Genomic DNA, 20,629 nt, shown 5'->3' with positions numbered 1-20,629 from the left:
TATAAAAAGTCTACCCCGGCTGTGGCATTACCCTACTGGCTGGTTGGGCCTGGTTCTTGAAATACGGGGGACCCCTATTCGTTCTGTCCCCCGTATTTTGGGAACCAAGACCGGCCATTGGACCTGGTTTTAAAAAATACAGGGAACCCCTACTTGTTCGGTTCCCTGATTTTTTTTAAAACCAGGACTGGCTTTTTGAGCCTGGTGCTGGTTATGGCGATGGGGGGGGCACGCAGTTTTAAAAAAAAATAGCTGACACAATTTATGCCCTCCCCTCCGGTAATATCCACCCACTATTTAAATTTTTCGCTTAAGCAAAATTGCCTAGCACAAATCTCTGCGTGTGTATGTGCTCCCATGGGAGATCTTGACAACAGCAAAATTGCTTAGCAGAGATCTCTACATGTGTACACCCCTTAAATTTGAACATAAAAACAATGCGATTTATTTTACTTTTACAGGTTGTCAACAGAAGCATCATGTTTACAAAGGTCTTGCAGCAGCAGTGCTTCTAAGCTCCTGCCTTGACATTACAGTTTTAACACGCCATATTGCCGATTTTTTAACTACTTTAAAAAATGGTACCAGCTGCAATATGAAAGCTCCACAATCAATTTACCGGTTACAAAATACCGGTATTTTGAAACTTGTTAAAAGCAGGATCCTACATGTTTTAGAGCTGTTTTCCCTGCAGTCTGAACAGCTCAGAAACGGTATTTGCTACAAATGATAACCACACTTGATCCCCGCCCACAAGCAGGAAAAAAAACATTTAAAATGACATTTGTATGGCTTTCTATGTGTGAAACGGGTTGAATCTTAGGTGGTATGCCCTGTGCTGTAGTTAGGATATGATTGACAATAAGCAGTAGCAGAGAACCGCAGAACACGACGTCTGGGCAATGGTCACACCGGGTACGGGCAGGCCCTTGCTGTTGAAGCAGCGCATGTACTACTACATGACACCGAACGCAGGCAGTGGGGGGCACAGTGATGACCCACATCATTCAGCACCGTGTACTAGAGATGGGTCGTTCGTGAACGAAGCGAATCTTTGAGACGGCTCCCATTCAAGAACGACTGACCCGCCGATCCCTCGTTCTTTTACTTTGTTTTTAATTACAATGCATTTTCCTGATCTCAGCACTGCCACCTGTGGCAGCTGAGATGTACTGACACCGGAGACTGAGTTCAGTGCTGCTACTGCAAGTAAAAGAAAGAATAATAAGGCTGCTGCTGCTAGGGATGGCCATCGGTGCAGACGCCATCGATGGCGATTCTGCACCCAGCCATCGATCAGTGTTTTACTCGGTTATGTATGTTCTTATTTGTTCAGCTTAATGTTTTGTTTTTTTTGTTTTTAAGTAAAAAATAATGGGAATAAATGATTGTAAAACAAAGCATGCTTCGTTATTAACAAATTACCCCTTCTTTCAAATCGAACCGCTGTCCCGAATCGTTTCACTGACTGATCCGGTGGGTCCCAGCTCTCGCTAGTGACCCGTTTTGCCGATCTCTACCGTGTACACTCACTGGCGACAGGAGTCACCCCCTGGTTAGTGTACTAAGAGAGAGGGTCAGGTAGGCAAGTATTGTCAGTAAGTATATGATTGGCTACACAAGTACACAATCAAATCATACACAGGCGCTAGGCGGGCGCACGAATTTCCTCCTAGTTACGTCTATCTATGCTAATATTGCGCTTCCTAGATACGCCCACACCGCTTAGGAGGAGGACGTAAATCATACAGCTAGAACATTCCACAGCATGAAGCCAGCATCACGCATGCGCTGAGTGTATGCGACGGGGCGGGTTGGAAAGTTTACTTTCTGCGCCTGCGCTATGGTATGGGCGTGGCTTGTTGCACATGCGCAGTTCATGTAGCCTTTCGGCGCCTTTGTCCTTCCGCCATCTTGCTTGTCCAAAGCGCTGATTGGGCTCCGTGCTCCGGTTCTGGAACCAATCAGAGCGGAGAGAAGAACCGAGACCGGGAGAGGTGGTGAGTAGGACCGGGGGAGAGAGCCAATAACACCACGGGGAGGGAGAAATATGACCTCAGCCGCACAGCCAATAACACCCATGTACCAGGCAGTAACATGAATAGCCAATCCGGGAGGACGGAGGCCATAGCAGATAGCACACGGGAAGGAGTCTGATAATGCAGGAGCAGGGACGTAGCGGCGGGTCGGATATAACGCGGGCTCTCCGGGGCTGTAGCCTGTAGCGCCGGTGACGCGGCCGGCAGCCATGGGGGCTGTGTCTGGCAGCTCATACGTGAGAGAGGTGCTGGAGCCCGGGGTCATGGGGGCGCCTGGCTGTGTGCAGCCCGGACGTAAGTGAGAGGGAATGGGGTGTGTGCAGCTCACCGGGGTTGTAAGGAGCTGGTGGCAGGCCTGTGTAAGATGTCTTATCAGGCGCAGGGATTGCTGCATATGCCGCTACCTTGTGTCCCCCGTTATACGCCACCCATAGGGGTGAGACAGATGAGATCATACCTACACTGTAATAAAGACATTCCTTGTACGTGCATACACTAGTGTCCAGTTGCTGTGTGTGATATCAGTAGTAGGCCTTGGCATGTGTGTAATACTGTTGCAGTAAACCTCAATATTTTCTCAATATTTTGGTGAGCCTGTTCTTGCATGATACAGTTGATCCCAGTGTCATTTGCTGTGGCTTTTTTTTTGCCAAAAGTGCACGTTGTTTGCAATGCAATGACAAGAGAGGACTACTGTTTTGATATGACACTTCTATATCTGTGTGTGGCTGCATCTCTGAATCTGTACACCAACCGACGCAGCTGTTTTTCCAATACAAGTTCTGTTCCATATACAGACTCAGTCACACACAATATACAGGTGTCATATAAAATTAATCAACACAGTATTGTGCATCCTCTTTGCATTTTCAGCAAATGAAGAGGACTGACATTAGCAGAGTGGGTATTGGTCACTGAAGGGAGACCCCTGAAATAGGTTGGAAGGTCAACACATGCATTAGGTTGACAGTCAAAAAGGTCAAATTTTTTGGTCCTGAATGTCAACCTGGACCCCTTGTGTGGCTTGCTTCACGCATGGTGTCTCGCTGCGCTCTGCACGCTATTTTATTCTCCAACCACACCCTAGGGCGTGAAACACCTGCTGACTAAAAGAAAAGTGAAAAACTAATGTAGACCTGTTGACTTAATGATTGTGTCGACTTTCCGACCTAAGCCATGTTGAGATTTTTCAGGTGTCGACCTAAGCATGGCATATAGAGGCTAGATGTACGCGGATACGTCTGTACATGTGGTTAGTTCTTGAAGAACATTTATTTTGTATACTTGACAATGCCTTAATATTGTTTTAACAATTTGCTCTGGTCTTCATCAGTTGTGGGGTTTGTAAGAATCTTAGGGCAAAATTAAATTTATATTAGGTGCATGTAAGTCATTTGCACCCTCACAAGCTATGTTCAATTATTCTGCCGATGTAACACAATTACATTAATAACAAAATTAGCAACACAGTATCAACTTGAGCTTTTATCAAACACTAAAGCCCTTTTGAGAACCTGTATAAATGCAAAGGATCTTAATTTATTTGTAAGCAATTAAATTGCAGTAATTAGATCAATTATATATAAAACATTTCAAGAAGCAATTCACTTTCTCCTAGTAATTAGCATTTATAATATGAACAAATCTGTGATCTGCATGTTCTGTAGACATAAATTGTGATCTTTAAAAATCCTGTACAATTATAAGAAGAAAAACATAAAAAAATAAACAATTGAGCAAGAAAGTTGTTTTTTTTTTACCTCCACGAGTGGAGAGTATATAATAACTAGTGAGCCCGCTCGAAGCAAAAGCTTCGAAAGCTAGTCTGCTACCTTCTGTGTTTGTGCATGTGTGAGAAAGAGATGGCTCTGGCTGAGTGAGCCTGTAACAAACCTCTGCCTCACGGCATTTGCAGATATAAGGCTGCGGCGGGATGGATCTTACTCGATATGGTCTTTTAAAGCCGCTCTTTTATCAGTGTTAAGGTGGCCATACACACGCAGGTTTATCTTCAGATCTGTCTGCTTTGAACAAAATCCTGGTTATGGATGAGAGCAAATGACAGTTGACCATTTGCTTGGAAATGCTGGAAAACTGCCAAACTGCCACTCAGATATTACCAGGTGTTTGTTCCAACCAGCCAGATCTGCAGATAAATCTTACTAGTGTATGGGCACCTTTACTTGCCACTTACCTGTATCTGTCCCCTTGTGGACCTGACTTTAAAAACATACTTTTTGTGTTCTCAAAAGGGTTTAGTGTTTGGTAAATGCTCTTGTGTTGATACAGTGTTGCTAATTTCATTGTGTTACATGTTGTTGTTTTTAATTTTACAGATACAAGAGTTGCTATCAGAATAAAAGTCCTATTTTATACCTGAGACTTTTGGTTTAATAAAATCTTTTACTTGGTGCAGACCATATTCTACTTTTTTTGTCTCTGTTGGCTACTAAGGAATAGCACCTAATGGTGGGTACATACCAGGATGATGCAGCTCGTGAGTGGGTCGTTAGGGGATTGTACGACCTGCTCACGATCTGGTGTAGCCTATGACCCACTCAGGACCTGCATCTGATCTGATCGCAAACCCGTACCCAGTTGAATGGTCGTCTCTCAGATCCTACATGCTGCAGGTAGGATCTGAGAAAAGACCTAATGACCATGAGGCCGTGCATCAGAATGGCACTGAAATGGCCCAAAACATGCCCAATTTACATACAATCGGTTGAGATTGTATCTAAATTTTGGGCCAAATCGTCCTGGTGTGTACCCCACATTAGTCCTGGGAGCAGCGGTCTGCAACCAACTAACAGGTCAAGAGTACAGAGCCTATCGGAAGTTAGGCTAGTGCAGTGGTTCCCAAACTGTGTGCCTAGGCACCCTGGGGTGCCTCAGGACACTTGCAGGGGTGCCTTGGGTTGGTGGACCAGGATCAATTCATATTATTTATGGTCAATGTACCAGGCAAAACAAGTGCTTGTGGCTGCCAATCATAATATATGTGGACAAACAGAATCAAATCCTGTCCCTCACCAGATAACTGTGACATATAAACACAATGCACTTCATTTAATATTTTTTTGTGAATTTCTCGATAAGAAGCATCTGGGGTGCCTTGAAAATATTTTGATGCTCTAGGGTGCCGTGATTGAAAAAAGTTTGGGAACCCCTGGGCTAGTGCCTTCATTTTGTGTTCATATTTTCTCTTATTCTGAAGTTGGGTTCTAGTTCCATTGACCAGTGTATGAACAGAAATTAATGATAGCTGCTGCCGTTATGCTATTATTCCACAGTCTTGTTTTATTGCATTGTTCACAGTTGTAAAGCACTATAGTATCTGAGTTGATGTAAAAGCGAAGACTAAATACATACTGCACCCTAGATTTTAACATTGTAACACAAAGCAGGCCCTTTATTATTAACTGACATTGAGTTGTTTTCAGATTAATAATATGTTATGATTGTGGCAACAACGGAGCATAAAAATGGAGCAATTTAAGCCCTATTTCTAGTGCTGTGTACACATGGTACAATTTGGTTTTGACTATACTGTGGGGAGCTAAAGTTTGGGCACCCCAGGCAAAAATTAATTTAATGTGCAAAAAGAATCCAAGGAAAGCTGGAAAAATCTCCAAAAGGCATCAAATTAGTAGACATTCTTATAACATAGACAGGGCAGCAATGACTATATAGTGCAGAATGAATGTAAATACAATGGGCGGTATTCAATGAGCCTGATTCGCCAGGTTTTTATGGCGAATATGTGCTGTTTGGCGAATTTCTGTCAAAAACGGTGAATCACCCTATTCAATGACCACATGGCGAATACATTTGAAGGTATTTTTCGCCATGATTCACCGAGTAGCAATCGCTATCTTTTTATGGTGAAGTGGAATGTGAACTTTTAAAATAAAGTGTTTTGTTTTTTACATTTTGGTGTCAAAAAATCAGGAATTTTATTCTGAGGAGGGGCATGCTATTTTTATTCATGTGCTGTAAGCACATGAATATATATTTAATTTTAAAAATAATATATATATTTTTTTTTTTTTACACAGCAGCCAGCAGGTGGCGCCAGAGCGGAGCCGCTCATTACATATTCATATATTCACTGCACGATCATTACGATCCTGTGTAGTGAATATACGCTCGCCTGCTGGCACCCCCGGGGGGGCAGCCTGTGCTGCCTGGCACCCGGGGAGCACACCTAACCCCCCACAAAGGTCTGGGCTAGGCAGAGAGACTACCATCTCTCTGCCTGGCACCGTCCTGAGGCTCCCTGCGGCAATCGCCGCAGGAGCTCATATTCGCCAGTCAGGGGCTCGCTGCCCCTGACTCGTTGAATACCGGAGCCCGCCGGCTCCGGAACGTGGCGAATGTGCAGCGAATCCAAAAAAGGATTCGCTGCACCTCGCAGGTATTCACATTGAATACCGCCCAATGACTTATATGTAAATAGCACATGAGTTAACAAAGATTGCATAGCAATCGAATCTTATGCTGTGTACACACGGTGAGATTCCTTTGCTATTCGACTTAAGATTCGAGTGATATGTAATCTTTGCTAACTCTGTACTATTTGCATACAATTCATACTATCCACATTCAATTTGCACTATATAGTCATCGCTGCACTGTTTATTTGGCATTTCAACTGAAGGGGAGCACGCATTGGCATCGAATCAGGATCGAAAGCTTAAAGACCTATTCTATCGCAATGCGATGTATATGCGATCTCGATTCGATTTTGACTATATAGTCAAAATTGAATGTCAATTTTTACTGTGTACACAGCATTAGTTGAATAGCAAAGGAATCTCACCGTGTACACACCATTAGAGATCTGACTAGATCGCTAAGAAATGAAGTATGGATCGCTCCCTGTGTACACGGGATAACAATGCGTGGTCTAAACAGTGTATGCTGCTTAGATTGCCTATCAGCTTAGGCAAAAAACACTACTCAGCACACATCGCAGTTGCATTGCATGTGTGCTAAGCAATCTGTGCTTAAGCACCTCACTCAGCACGGGACCCAAGTCACCTCGTGTGTAAGGGGTTTAAGGTCTACATTAAATTTGGCCAGTTTGCCTAAAAGCATACTGTATAAGTACTAATAATTTGTAAATACAGTGGTGCACCACCTAGTGGCAATTACAGTATATTACATTATATAATTTTGGGTGTATTTGCACTAAATAATTTTATGTGAAGTTTTAAACTGTGAAATATTGTTTGGACATACACACTGTCTTTTTACAGGTACCCATAGATAGCACATCTGCAGATGGAACAATACACAACAAGCAGCAATGGCTCTCCAGAGCAAATTGTGGTGCAAGCTGGTCAGATCCAACAGCAGCAGGTGAGATATGTGCCTCCATGATTGTGGGTCATGCGTAGAAGGTTTTTAATGTGGTTGGTAGTGCCATACAGCTTATTGATGCTATTTCCCTTATATTAGTTAATTTACTTAGTCTTTTATGGTGCCCTTAGTGGGTTTTTTTCTCTGACAATCTCAAAGCTGAAACCTATGCTGGGTGCACACCTAACTGGCCAACTGTCCTACCCTAGCAGTTTATCAGGCTGCTCAATATGGCTAGCTATCGCAACTGGGTGGGCAATTAAATGTACCCGCCCATTTATGATGTCATCCTCCGCTCATAAACACAAGCATATGTACCGATATATCATTTGCGCAGCCAAACTGATTAGTCTGTGAGCGATGTCGTTTGCAGCTATCAGCTGTACACATACATGATGGAATAGAATTCCTTTATTCATCTCTCAATGGAGAAATTTGCATTTGTTACAGCAAGGTTCATGAACAGTATATACCACGTGTACCCAACCTAAAGCATTTGAAATAGTTTTAGCCAGTAGTACATAACCTCCTCTCATGGTCAGGCTATCTCTCCTTGTTCCTTTCCTTTTTCTTAGCCGGGTGCGGTCACTGCTGTCCAGTTACAGACCGAGGCTCAGGTGGGAGCAGCCTCTGGGCAGCAAGTACAGACCCTCCAGGTAGTTGTGTCTTGCGGATGCATGAGTCATAAAGGCAACACTTCATGCAGTGTGTCATTACTTCCGCAGTCATGTGATAAAAGCATGGCTCAGTTCTGGTGTATTAGCACATTGTAATCTTTGCCTTTTTTGCATGAGTTGTCTCATTTGGCATGATTCCACAGTATCTTCCATGGAAATCAGTGCATGATTTACAATTTTCATTACTGTTTGATTTGGGAAAGTGATAGGTCTGTAAATGAATGCACGTTTGTTCTATTTTTATTTTTTTTCTCTTACAACTTTAACTATGGTGATTTTCTCTACCAGCGGTAAAGGATTCAGTGTAAACTGGGCCCAAAGATCTGGTTCTGTTAGATACCGTCTTGATAGGTCTAATAGCTCGAGGAGACAGAGCGAATACAGGTTTCTCCTTCACTGTATTGCGACTACCCTCTGGGAGAAAACTTGTCCTCTGCAAGGATCTCATTAGATTGTCACTTCAGACGATAAAGCTACACGTTTTTATAGAACTTTTTGAATTTGTGTTATTCACTGAATCATAAGTGGTCTCATCTGCTTTGTGGAACCCTTCACAAGATGCTCAAATTGTCATTCCCAGTAGGGGCAAATGTTGCCTATTTCCTCAGAAGAGCTCCAGTTTCCTACCTTATATATAAATCGGCTAAGGAAGGATGAGGAGGAGATCGCTGTGGGTGGTTAGAGTTGTAAACACTGGAGAACACAGCTGGAACAGCATTGATGCATACCATTTCCCCATCTTAACCCTTTAGTTGTCCCAGCAGGTCATGTTTTAAGGATTTCTGTCTGGAATAATTAGACACAGCGACATAGATTTATTCACCTGTGCATGAAATCCATAAAACATGAGGTGGTAAGTGCAGGCCAAAGTGAGAACCCTTGTTGTAGAATATAGAATTTGAATGTACTATGAAGCTTTATATTTCTCCAAGGTAGTAGAATGCAATATTGTGTGTGTGTGTGTGTGTGTGTGTGTGTGTGTGTGGTTTTATAATATCCTAATTTTATAATTATACCTCTCCTCAGGTACAGGGTCAGCCACTTATGGTGCAAGTCAGCGGTGGTCAACTAATTACGTCCACTGGACAACCAATCATGGTGCAAGCAATGGGTGGGCAAGGTCAAACTCTTATGCAAGTGCCTGTGTCTGGATCTCAAGGGCTGCAGCAGGTAAGAATGGTCCATGACTGTGAGTAGGCCAATAGAGGAGGCAATCCTGTCATAGATGAAATGCTTTTTTTCTGTCTTCACCCAATAAGATCATGCTAGAGGGAATGTTTATTTAAAGCCTATATAATATAAATGTTTGTTTTGTAACAGATACAGCTGGTGCAGCCAGGACAAATTCAGATCCAAGGAGGACAAGCTGTACAGGTGCAAACACAACAAGGACAACCTCAGCAAATAATTATTCAGCAACCACAGACAGCAGTTACCGCAGGACAGAATCAGGTATGGCGCATTGATATAGACAATTAGATTTGGCCATGAAATAATTATCTTCAGAACTATAATTGTGGGGTGTTTTCCCCAGAGCCAACAGCAGATAACAGTTCAAGGTCAGCAAGTTGCACAGACAGCTGAAGGACAAACCATTGTTTACCAGCCAGTGAACGCAGATGGAACTATTTTACAGCAAGGTAGGTGAACCTGTTTTCCACTCATTTCCATGAGATTACTTTACATTGTTGCCAGTTTTGCTTTTCCGCTTGAATATGACCTGTGAATTATTGATCAGTCCTTCCAATTTTTACTTCTGTGATAACATTTCATTCGTTTTATCTGCAAAACGGGCTCTGTGTATTCTGCATGTCCATGGTGAGCACTAGAGGTTCCCTTGGAATTAATTGTGTGCCCTCCCTTTCTTTGTCTCTGTTTTCTGTTTTTGTGGTTTCCTAAAGTGACAGTCCCTGTTACAGGAATGATAACCATACCCGCTGCCAGCTTGGCAGGAGCTCAGATTGTGCAAGCTGGAGGAAACACCAATACAACAAATAGTAACCAGGGAACCGTGACGGTCACTCTACCTGTGACAGGAAATGTTATGAACTCTGGAGGCATGGTGATGGTGCGTATGAGGCTTGGAATATTTTCTTCTTGTACGTCTATTTTTCTGCTTATTAAACGTATATTCCCATGTACTTAGATGGTTCCTGGTGCAGGCTCTGTTCCTGCTTTGCAGAGAATTCCACTACCTGGGGCTGAAATGCTGGAGGAGGAGCCATTGTATGTAAATGCCAAGCAATATCACAGAATTTTGAAGAGGAGGCAGGCACGGGCCAAATTGGAGGCAGAGGGCAAAATTCCCAAAGAGAGGAGAGTGAGTGCCTATGTGATGTGTGGGTGTGTGTTAAATTTGTAAAGTATGGGCAGGAGAACATAATGTAAGTACATACATAGACAGTCTATCACAAGCTGGCGACTAAAGCAGTGTACACACCGGCAAACTTGTTCTAAGCGATTTTGACTACATTGTCAAAATCGCTTAGAATGTTTTCCTGAATCGCCTCATGTGTACACACTGGGTGATAGCGATGCGCAGCCCCAAAATGTTGCTTTGGCTTGGCCAAATAGACACAGCAGGCAAGAATATTCTTGCTAGACTCTGCAGTGTTTATTTGGCTGTCACATGGGCTGCTGCTGGGGATGGCTAATCTCCATCAAAATAGTCCAGCTGCAGCCCATGTGTACACCCCTTTAGATTAGAAAACTAATTGTACCACTATTTTTATGCACAATGAGGGTCTGCTTTTTTATAATACTGGCAGGTCATCTTTGGTGTGTAAAGATAGTACCTGTACACTAAAGGCCACCCGGGAGGGATCACATGCGATTAGGCACTTCATGTGCCAAGTTTTACATGTGATAAATAGCATGCAACTCCCGGGGAGCTGCAGGGGAGGCGGAGGACCCTGGTGAGGGAACCAGGGAGGCGGGCAGCGCCAGTGGGAGCACTCGGCCAATCAGTGTCTTTCTATTCATTTGTACTGTGTTTTTTTGTTTTTAAAGTGCTGGCACTGCCCAGCAGCAGCTTCCCCTGCCCAGCTCCCTTATTTCCCTCCGCCTGGCGCTCTGGAAACCGGCATCCCCCACCCGGCTCGGTGCTGCACATAATATTTAGCAAATGTTATGTGCATCCCGTCCAACAACAATCCGATGCGCATTGGGTCAACGGGATGTCTACATGTGCGATTTGGGCCGGTTTCACTGCCCAAATTGTTTAGTGTATGGGGGGCCTTAAGTTAAGTCTTGTTCACTGCAAGCTTGCAGAGATGGGGTTGAATAACCTTTAGTTCATTGTACATGTTTTGCTGAAAATTTTACTTTAATAGTTTTAGTTGTACATTTTGTTGCAGCTAAATTTGTAGAAAGATTTAGAGCTCTTTAAATTACACACAGGTAAATAGTTCTCTGGAGAAATTATTATATATTTTTTTTTTTTTGTCCAGCCTTGTAATAGTGTGTTGTGGTGGTGTTTTCATTTTTTTTTTTTTTTTCTGTCTTTTCGTAGAAATACCTGCATGAGTCACGGCACCGTCATGCTATGGCCAGAAAGAGAGGAGATGGTGGGCGCTTCTTTTCACCAAAAGAAAAAGAGGGTCATCATTTACAGGTAAGTGCAGTGTTTTGATAAATACTTCCAGGTGGTTAAATATTACTTTCTATAACAGTACAGTATGTTCTAATTTTTTATCTGTTTTCCATACGGGGAAAGTGCAGTAAGTACAGAATACATTTCTTGTTAGTAATTAACTCACTATTCTTTCAATATCCAGAGGATTAGACCAATATTGTGCATCCAAGAAAAATGTTAACGCCTCGTGCACACTGTGCAATATAAAGAGTGATATCGTTCATATCTCCTGTGGATCACTAACGACCCCTTCCAATCTCTTTGCATGTACAGATAAGGAATCGGGTATTTAAAAAGCGCTCTATAGAGTGGTGTATTGCGCTCTACCTGGGGATGGAGTGGGTTGGATTGTGTTGATACCGGGTGGGTCCTGGGACATGTCCTTGACCCTGGTTTAGGCATTACTTGTGGGGGATGGACCGCGCACTCGGCTGAAGGTCTGGGTTTAGTGGTGACAAATGTATGAGTGGGATTTTAAGAAACAAACGGAGGTCAGATGTGGTGGTGGTGATAGGTATTTAGTGAATGTACAAATTGTAGAAAAGGGGGATGGGTGGGGGTTCCTCAATTGAGCATGGGGTAGTCCTGCTAGAGAGTGGGTGGGGGTAGTCTCGTATTGCCACAGGTAGGATACCTACACGTCGCTCACTGGGGTGATGGGGTGTGAGGAAGGGGTCCTGAGCCAGGTGGTCTAAAAGTCAGTGTCTGGAGATTTCTCACAAATTGGACCCTATGCTGTGTGTGTGTGTGTGGGGGGGGCAGGGGGGCAACTATGGCCCTCCAACTGTTGTGAAACTACACATCCCAGCATGCCTTGCCATAGTTTTAGCATTCCCTAATAACAAAACTGTGGCAAGGCATGATGGGACTTGTAGTTTCACAACATCTGGAGGGCCATAGTTGGACATGCCTGCCTTAAGGGGATGGGGGTGTCAACAGATCCCCTTAAATACCATAAGTCATGCTGGCGACTTTGACAAAGGCCTCACTGCCGAAACGCGTTGGACGGACTTAAGCACCCACAAGCCATCACCAAAATCTCCTCCCTCCCCAGTGAGTTGTGCGCACTGACACGTAGTGACGTGCACAGAGCGCCTGATCACACTCACTGGCAATCCACAGCGCCGTGCACTCGTCAGTAGGGACACGGACCGCAGCAGGGGTCCCCAGAACAACTCACGGCGGTTGTAATATTTCAAGATACAGTGCATTAAAGTGTCATTCCAATGCACTAGTCTAAAAGTGCCCACACTCTAGATTGATTGATTGTGTTTTTTTTTTTTTTACCACAAAATCACCTGCAAATCGGCCGATCTCATTCGGATGCGCGCTCCCACGGATCTTTTGCTAAGTCTTTTGATGTAAAGATCAGAAGAAATTGCAAAAGATCCATAGGAACGCACATCGGATCTTAAGAGAAATCTTTGGTAAAGATGTGCGCTTGCCTGAAATCTTTTGTCCTTCCTGGACAAAAGATTTCAAGGCTAATTTATGCGCACATCTTAAGATCCCAGATCTTTCTATTGAGTGAGCACCATAACTTTTTATTATCAAGCAGGAAATTGTTACCATCTTTTCTAGTTGGTGAAAGAGGAAACCTTTCTCTTTAATCTATTGAGATCAGTATTGATCTATTTTCCCAGCACTACAAGTTTTACAAATATTTGATTTCCTTCTGAAGCAAGGATGTATTTTAAAAATAAAATGTATGTTATGCATCCACAAGACTGGATGTGAAGCACCAAAATATAAATAAATACAGATCCTTCCATTGAGTAATGTACCATTTTTATGGCCAGATAAGATAGAAGTAGTGAATTAGAAAAGTAGCGCTCACAGATAGCTATGTGACCAGGTAGATTAAACCTTATATATGGTAATATCAAACCCAAATTTGATTCAAAACTGGCAAATTGATGATCATATCACAATCCTGTGTATTCCAATGCTTCCTTTCTCCCCTATTGAATAAGCAGGGGAGACTCAATAGAATACAAAATAGTGCAGGTCAATAAAGTTTAAAAAAATGTAATACATAAGATGAACTTACAATAAAGTGACTTTTTAAAAGGCATTAGACAAGTACTCCATGCGACAAACAGTGGGCAAATAATGTCATCAAAGTCCTCCCTTCTGGGTTCCTCAGTCCGGAATAAGATGCCTCAGCCCGGGGGTCCACACACTCTAAAGTCAGCCTTTTAGGATGTACGAGTCCAAGGTAGAATGCACGCTTATGTATCAATTTTTTTTTTTAACTTTATTGACCTGAACTATGTTGTATTCTTTTATGTCTCCCCTGCTTATTCAATAGTGGAGAAAGGATGCATTGGAATACACAGGATTGTGATATGATCATCAATTTGCCAGTTTGAATCAAATTTGGGTTTGATATTACCATATAAAGGGATTTTTGTAAGAACTTACCGTTCGAATCCCTTTCTCTGATATGGTCCTGGTGACACAGCTCAACACTGGGATGTAGGAGGGTCCGAAGGAGCCAGGCACCTATCCTAAAGCTTTAGAGGGTAGGCTCCTCCCCTACTGCATCCCTGGACTCTTCAGTTCAATCTTTCAAAAGGAGATGGGTATCTAGAGTGACCCCCAAAAATTGAAGCCTCTGTGATGGTACCAACTGAGATTTTTTCAAATTTAAAATCCAGCTGTGAGCCTGTAAAAAACTGATGGCCTCTGCCAAGTGGCTCTGAAGCATGGCTGCTGACTCTGCTTTGAACAGGAGATCGTCCAAATAGGGTATTACTGTGATTCCCCTGAGTCTTAACACCGCCGCCATCACTGACATTATCTTGGTGAATACCCTTGGCGCGGTTGCTAGCCCAAAGGGTAACGCCCGGAATTGCAAATGCAGGTCTCCTATAGCAAACCTCAACAGGGTCTGATGTTCCGGGTGAATGGGAACGTGCAGATATGCGTCCTGGACATCCATAGACGCCAAAAATTCTCCCTGGTCCAGACTCAGGAGTACTGACCTTAAAGACTCCATTTTGAAATGGTCTACCCATAGATGGACATTTAAGGATTTCAAGTTTAGTATTGGTCTGAAAGACCCGTCTGGTTTGGGCACCAGGAACAGAGTGGAGTAAAAGCCTTTCTTCCACTCTGCCCTGGGAACCGGAATAACCACCCCTTTTTTTCCAAAAGGGAATGGGCCGCTCTCATAAGAGCTGTGCGCAGGAGCGCCTGTTTCGGCAAAGATGTGGGGATGAACCTCTTCGGAGGCGACCCTCTGAAAGGGATTTTGTAACCCTGGCTTATAATATCTAAGACCCAGGCATCCTGGTTTAGAGAAGCCCATGCGTCCCTGAAGTGTGTGAGACGCCCCCCCACCTTTATCACTGTCGGGCCCATCCCCAGACAGTCATGCGGAGGGTTTGTCCTCTCCTTTGGAGGCAGGCTTCTTATGGAAAGAGCCAAACTTGGACCTCTGTGTTTTGCCCCTAGAGGACTGAAACTTTCCCCTGAAAGACTGTCCTCGAAAGGACGCACCACCTCTAGGGGAGGGCCGAAAGGACGGCCTAAAAGCAGCGAATCTGGATGTCTGCTTTGCTGAGGGGGCCGGCAGAAATGTACTCTTGCCACCCGTGGCTTGTTTTATAATCTCCTCTAATTCGGAACCAAAAAGTAACTTTCCCTTGAAAGCTAACATCTCTAGGGCCTTCTTGGACTCATTGTCCGCTTCCCAGGCCTTAAGCCAGAGCACTCTCCTGGCATTAATAGAGACTGTGGACACTCTGGTCGCCATTTTAAGCGCTTCCTCTTCTGCTTCCACCGCATATTCTGCAGCGGCCTTAATCTTCTCCGCTATAAGCAAAGCACCAGGGTCAGCCTGCAGCATGGTGCATAATTCACCAGCCCACTCTATCATGGCCTTAGAGACCCAGGCTGAGGCAATAAGGGGCCGTAGGGTAAACCCCACCCCTTCAAAAATAGCTTTGAGGTTTCCCTCCAGCTTTTTATCCACAGAATCTTTAAAAGCTGCACCGCCCTGTACAGGCAATACCGTAACTTTGGATAAGCGTGCCACTGAAGCATCCACAACAGGCACCTTTTCCCAGAGCTCCGCATGAGACTCTGGCATGGGGTACAGACTAAGGAATCTCTTTGGCATCTGTAGCCTCTTATCCGGGGTTTTCCAAGCCCCTTCCAATAATTCCTGTAACCCCTCATCTGAAGGAAAAGTAACAGCCTCCTTCCGCTGTCGCTTAAAAACACCTTTAACAGGAGTCTTATCCTCCACAGACAGTTTTAAAGCCTGCTTCACAGCCACAATAAGATCCTCTATACCAGCCGCAGAGGTCTCTTCAAAATCATCACCCTGATCCCAGGGGATGTCAGTATACGCTCCCTCCTCCTCATCTACCACAGTAGGCATAGCATAAGACCCTTTAGGGGCCCCTGCAACATCATCCATTTTGTCCAGTATTTCACTGAACCTGTTGATCCCCTTAGCAGTATCCTGCATTATTATTATTATTATTATTATTATAATTTTATTTATAAGGCGCCACAAGTGTTTCGCAGCGCCGTACAAAGGAACAATACAGGGAGACAAAACTTGGCATAACATTGAATAAATAACAAAAATAGAGTACAAATAAAGAGCACCACAGTTCAATACACATTACAGCTTAAATGTAAGTAGTGAGGACCCAATCAACATACAACTAGAGGCTTGAGGCCAATGATGGAGATGAGTATGAAGATGGTCACTGAGTGTTGGATTAAAGGAGAGCTGTGAGTGAAATGTGAAGAGAAGTGGGCTTTGACAACAGGAGGGAAGAGGGCCCTACTCGGAGGAGCTTACAATCTAGTAAGAGCAGGATCTGCCTGGGTAAGAGGCAAGGAGCCAGAAGACTGCTGAGATGATGGCATAGGTCTCTGTGATTCTACCAACACATCACTCTGCCTGTCCAAAAGCTGCACCAAAGCGTTTAGTGACCTGCCTAGAGCACTGGCCCACGCAGGTTCACTCTGCTCTGCCCTATGGGATTCACTGCCCATGGGTCTCACATCAGCGCAAGTAATACATAAGCCCCCCTTGGCCATCTGCTCAGGGACAAACTTTTGTGTGCAAACATTGCACGCGCTCAGTGCACTAAGGGCTCCCTCCCCCAAAACCACAGCCTGATGCTCAGACATGATGCAAGTGAAAAATATATTTATCTCAGTATACACAGTGCAAACAATGTACAAGCGTTTATACAGAGTCAATGCACCCAGTCACTTATCTGTCTGTTGGTTTCAACTGCGGGGAAGCGATGCCCAGGAAATCCAAGTCACTCTGCCAGGATCAGTAAGCCAGCTCAGCTCCGCTGCAAGCGTTCTGAAAGGCGCCAAAGTCAGAGTGAAGGAAGAGACCAAAAGTCCCTGCTGCTGCGGGGTCCGTGACCTTTTGGCGCCAACCACCCCCAGCCAGCCGCTCCTTGGGTAGGATTTCCTAGTTCCAGTGTCTCCCCCTCAATTGGGGACCACTTGGAACATGCCTGTCACAACGCTGCTGTCCTCTCATATAGGAGCTCAGCGTGTAAGCTCCGCATAAAATGGCCGCCGCCATCGCGGAGCGCCTGTCCCCCATGATCCCCACCTAAACGTGGAGCCGGTTTCAGGATGCTCCGGAGCCCAGGCAGCCTCTTAATAGAGGCTAAGAGCACTGCACAGGGAGGCCAGACAGCATCTCCCCTGTGCACAGTGAGCTGACAGGACGCGATTCTGTCAGCTCCTGCTGCGCTAGCAGTGTGAGGATTCACTATGAGAATCCTCACACTGTGCCTACCTAGCTAGGGTGAAAGTTAATAAAACAATAAAAATTCCCTAACTACTCTATTTCTTCGGCTGCTCCCGCAGCCCTTTAGAATAGCACCCACTCCAGTGGGCACCTAACACGAACTGAAGAGTCCAGGGATGCAGCAGGGGAGGAGCCTACCCTCTAAAGCTTTAGGATAGGTGCCTGGCTCCTTCGGACCCTCCTACATCCCAGTGTTGAGCTGTGTCACCAGGACCATTGAAAGAGAAATAAGGTTTAATCTACCTTGTCACAAAGCGATCTGTGAGCGCTACTTTTCAAATTCCCTACTTCTATCTATTCGCAATTCTTCGTAGTACTTGGTGTTTCTACTATGTGGATTTGTGTGTAGCTGCACTTGGGATTTATTGCGCACCTCAGTAGTCCAATACTTTTGCATTCTTGTACATGGCCAGATAAGACACAACGTCCAGCCCTAGACTTTTGCTATTTATACCAGTGGTTCTCAAACTCGGTACTTAAAATACCATATTTTCTAACCTTTTCATATTTGTTTTGTGTACCTGTTACGTTCCATGAAATCACATCCAAGTGTGTGTAGCATGTAACCTACTTGTGTAGTGGAAGTATGATTTATGTAAAATTGCAAACATTTTCTACATAATTTGTGTTTTTATGTTCCAGGAAGTGGAGTTTCATTAGACAAAAGATGGAGCCGAAATTACGGTAAACACTTATTCTGAAGGCATCTTGGTTCTGTATGTAAGGGAGTACCTGCATGTTCAAATTTTCCTGTCTTTACAGGATTCATCTCAGGGAAGAGATGTTTACAAAGATGATGCAACCACTCTAGCGACATCCTGAACACATCAGAGATCAAGCCAGAGCAACCACCTTTATTACTTCCAGTCTGTCAGATTTATAACCTTCCTCCACACAGGTTAAAACTGAAGGAGCCCGTACCCTTTAAAGTGCACCTATCATCAAGAATTAACGTTTATTACTGCATTACAAATTCTGCTTTATGATAGCTTTTGTTTCACAAAAGCCTACTTGTTAAATAATTTATCTTGTGTACCTCCTTTTACCATTGGCACTATAAAAGTCGGAGGGATCAAAAGCAATAGACTGAAAATCTAGCTAAAAAGTCACTGTTTTTAAATGTTGGCGGTATCTAATTAACATTGACCCTAGTTCAGGACTGTTACATGGATAACAGATGACGGGCACACCCTAGTGTCTCATTGGGTATTAGCTGTGCACACAGACGCGTTCCCTCACGTGAGGTACTGAATTACTATAATGGGGGGTATTCAATGCTGCAGTGAGCGGCCGGCGAGGAGGTTAAACAGCGAGGATTGCAGAAAACCAGCGATCCTCGCTGTTTAACCCCCGCGCTGGTCGCTCGCTCTATTCAACGTTCTGGGGAAATCCTCACCGTCACAGGACGGCGAGAATTCCCCAAAACAGCGAGACCCGCGGCTGCTGCAGAAAACTCGCAGTTTTTAGTCGCGGGTCTCGCTGCTTCTGGAGCCGCATCCGCCAATTCTCCCTCGCTCAAAAGACGGAGCAAGGGGGAATTGGCGTATGCGGAGGGTGTGTTGAATACTGTCAGGGTGAGTGGTGACAGCAAGCAGGTAGCCCTGCTCACTGTCACCACTCACAAACCGCATTGAATACCTGCCATTCTGTCCAAGCTCGCATTTCATTTTCAGCAAGGACATGATGTTAAAGTTTTTGCTGTTAAAGAAAAACTACCATCTGCCAATTAAAGTTTGTTGGTTAATTTTATACAGACTTTAGAATGAGACTAGGTATTTTGTAAAAATATTAGTTTTAGGGGTCTTATTTGTATTGGTGGTATGAATTTTAATGGCCAAAGCTTTGAGAGTTTAAGGTGATGTATATTAAATTAGCAACTGTAATGTAAAACTGAATTTCAATATTTAACCCTTTCCTTCCTTGCCCTGAGCCTTCACTTAATTGATTCTTCTCTGAAGTACATTTATTATACAATGTAGTGTTTGTTTTTTGTTTTTTATGCTCACAGATATCTTGAAACTTTGCATGTGGGAATGTTATATATCTGACTAGGTGTATGTCTGGAAAAGTAGGGCAGACATGAATTGTGAATTTGTTACTTAACAAAATATTTGTACATATCTTTTTTTTTTTCTTTTTGTTTATTTTATATGATGTTTTTCAGATGGGTTTTATTTTGTTTATTTTCCCAATTAGCTGTATTTGTAAGTACTGTGTACCTCGCCCAGCTAATAAAAACTTTATAAACTGGTTGATTTAATTTGCTGCCTGATATGGTCTATAATAATGTGTTATATACAGCAATCAGGAAAGACTGTTGTATTCCTCCATGTTTTTGGCACTGTGTATTCAGAGAAAGATGGCAAGGGTTCCTTTTATATTATTTTGACAGTGATCATGGCAACATGATACTGTGATGCATTACAATAATCACGTGAAGTGGCCTAAACATTTTGATGACCAAAACCAGCATAAGTAATACTGTAAGATCTTATGGGGAGAATTCAATTTGCTGCAGAGTCTACCCCACAGTTAACACTGCTCGATTAAGTTTGCTTTGGGCATCCTGTACATGTCTTCCGAGAGGCGGGATTCTACCTTGTAGCCAATGCTTTCTGTATTTTGAGTCCAATTTCTGTGTATTTCCAGATGCTTTACTGCACATGGAAAAGGCTAATTGAATAGCTTTTCCCTGCATGGCCTGATCAATTCGCTGTGGGGGAAAGCTTGCTGAATCTATGTATTAGGATAAAATAGTGTACAAGAAACTTGCACAATGTAGGGTTTGGCAGCACAAATGGTGCAACGGTTAGGTTAGCATTACCGCCTCACATCACTCAGGTCATGCATATGGTTTGAACCATATCAGAAACTGGAGTTTGTAGAATCTCCTCATGTTTGCATGTGTTTCCTTTGGGTACTCAGGTTTCCATCCACAAATATACTGGTAAGCTGTGTGTGTGTATATAGGTAGACTAAAGGGCCAAGTGGTTCATATCTGCTGTCAAATTGTATGTTTATAGATTGAACCATAGACCTGGTATATAGTAGCTGGGGGGGGGATTTTTGGCACTGTTGAATCCTCCTTCCCTTTCACCTGTATTTTTAAAGT

General features: G+C 43.7%; 1 protein-coding gene across 8 annotated transcripts; it reads left to right on the top strand.

Annotated features, from left to right (window-relative positions):
- The first annotated feature begins 1,818 nt into the window (after nucleotides 1-1,818).
- On the top strand, nucleotides 1,819-19,767 carry NFYA (nuclear transcription factor Y subunit alpha). Of its 8 annotated transcripts, none has more exons than XM_083172927.1 (11): nucleotides 1,819-2,000; nucleotides 7,301-7,403; nucleotides 7,979-8,059; nucleotides 9,107-9,250; nucleotides 9,401-9,532; nucleotides 9,615-9,720; nucleotides 9,982-10,148; nucleotides 10,227-10,400; nucleotides 11,592-11,693; nucleotides 18,160-18,201; nucleotides 18,280-19,767. In XM_083172927.1, exons 2-10 carry the CDS (start codon nucleotides 7,326-7,328, stop codon nucleotides 18,175-18,177), a joined length of 1,002 nt encoding a protein of 333 aa, XP_083029053.1. In that variant the 5' UTR covers nucleotides 1,819-2,000; nucleotides 7,301-7,325; the 3' UTR covers nucleotides 18,178-18,201; nucleotides 18,280-19,767. The 8 variants fall into 8 exon arrangements, with proteins under 8 accessions (XP_083029053.1, XP_083029051.1, XP_083029054.1 ...); XM_083172925.1 differs by having other exon boundaries at nucleotides 1,820-2,000; nucleotides 7,979-8,062; XM_083172928.1 differs by having other exon boundaries at nucleotides 1,821-2,000; nucleotides 7,979-8,062; nucleotides 9,624-9,720.
- The last annotated feature ends 862 nt before the right edge of the window (nucleotides 19,768-20,629 follow it).

The sequence above is a fragment of the Crinia signifera genome, chromosome 2, assembly GCF_055691185.1.
Source record: "Crinia signifera chromosome 2, ASM5569118v1, whole genome shotgun sequence".
Taxonomy (NCBI): domain Eukaryota; kingdom Metazoa; phylum Chordata; class Amphibia; order Anura; family Myobatrachidae; genus Crinia; species Crinia signifera.
The sequence above is the reverse complement of the archived record's forward strand: the minus strand, read 5'-3'. Positions and strand labels throughout refer to the sequence as shown.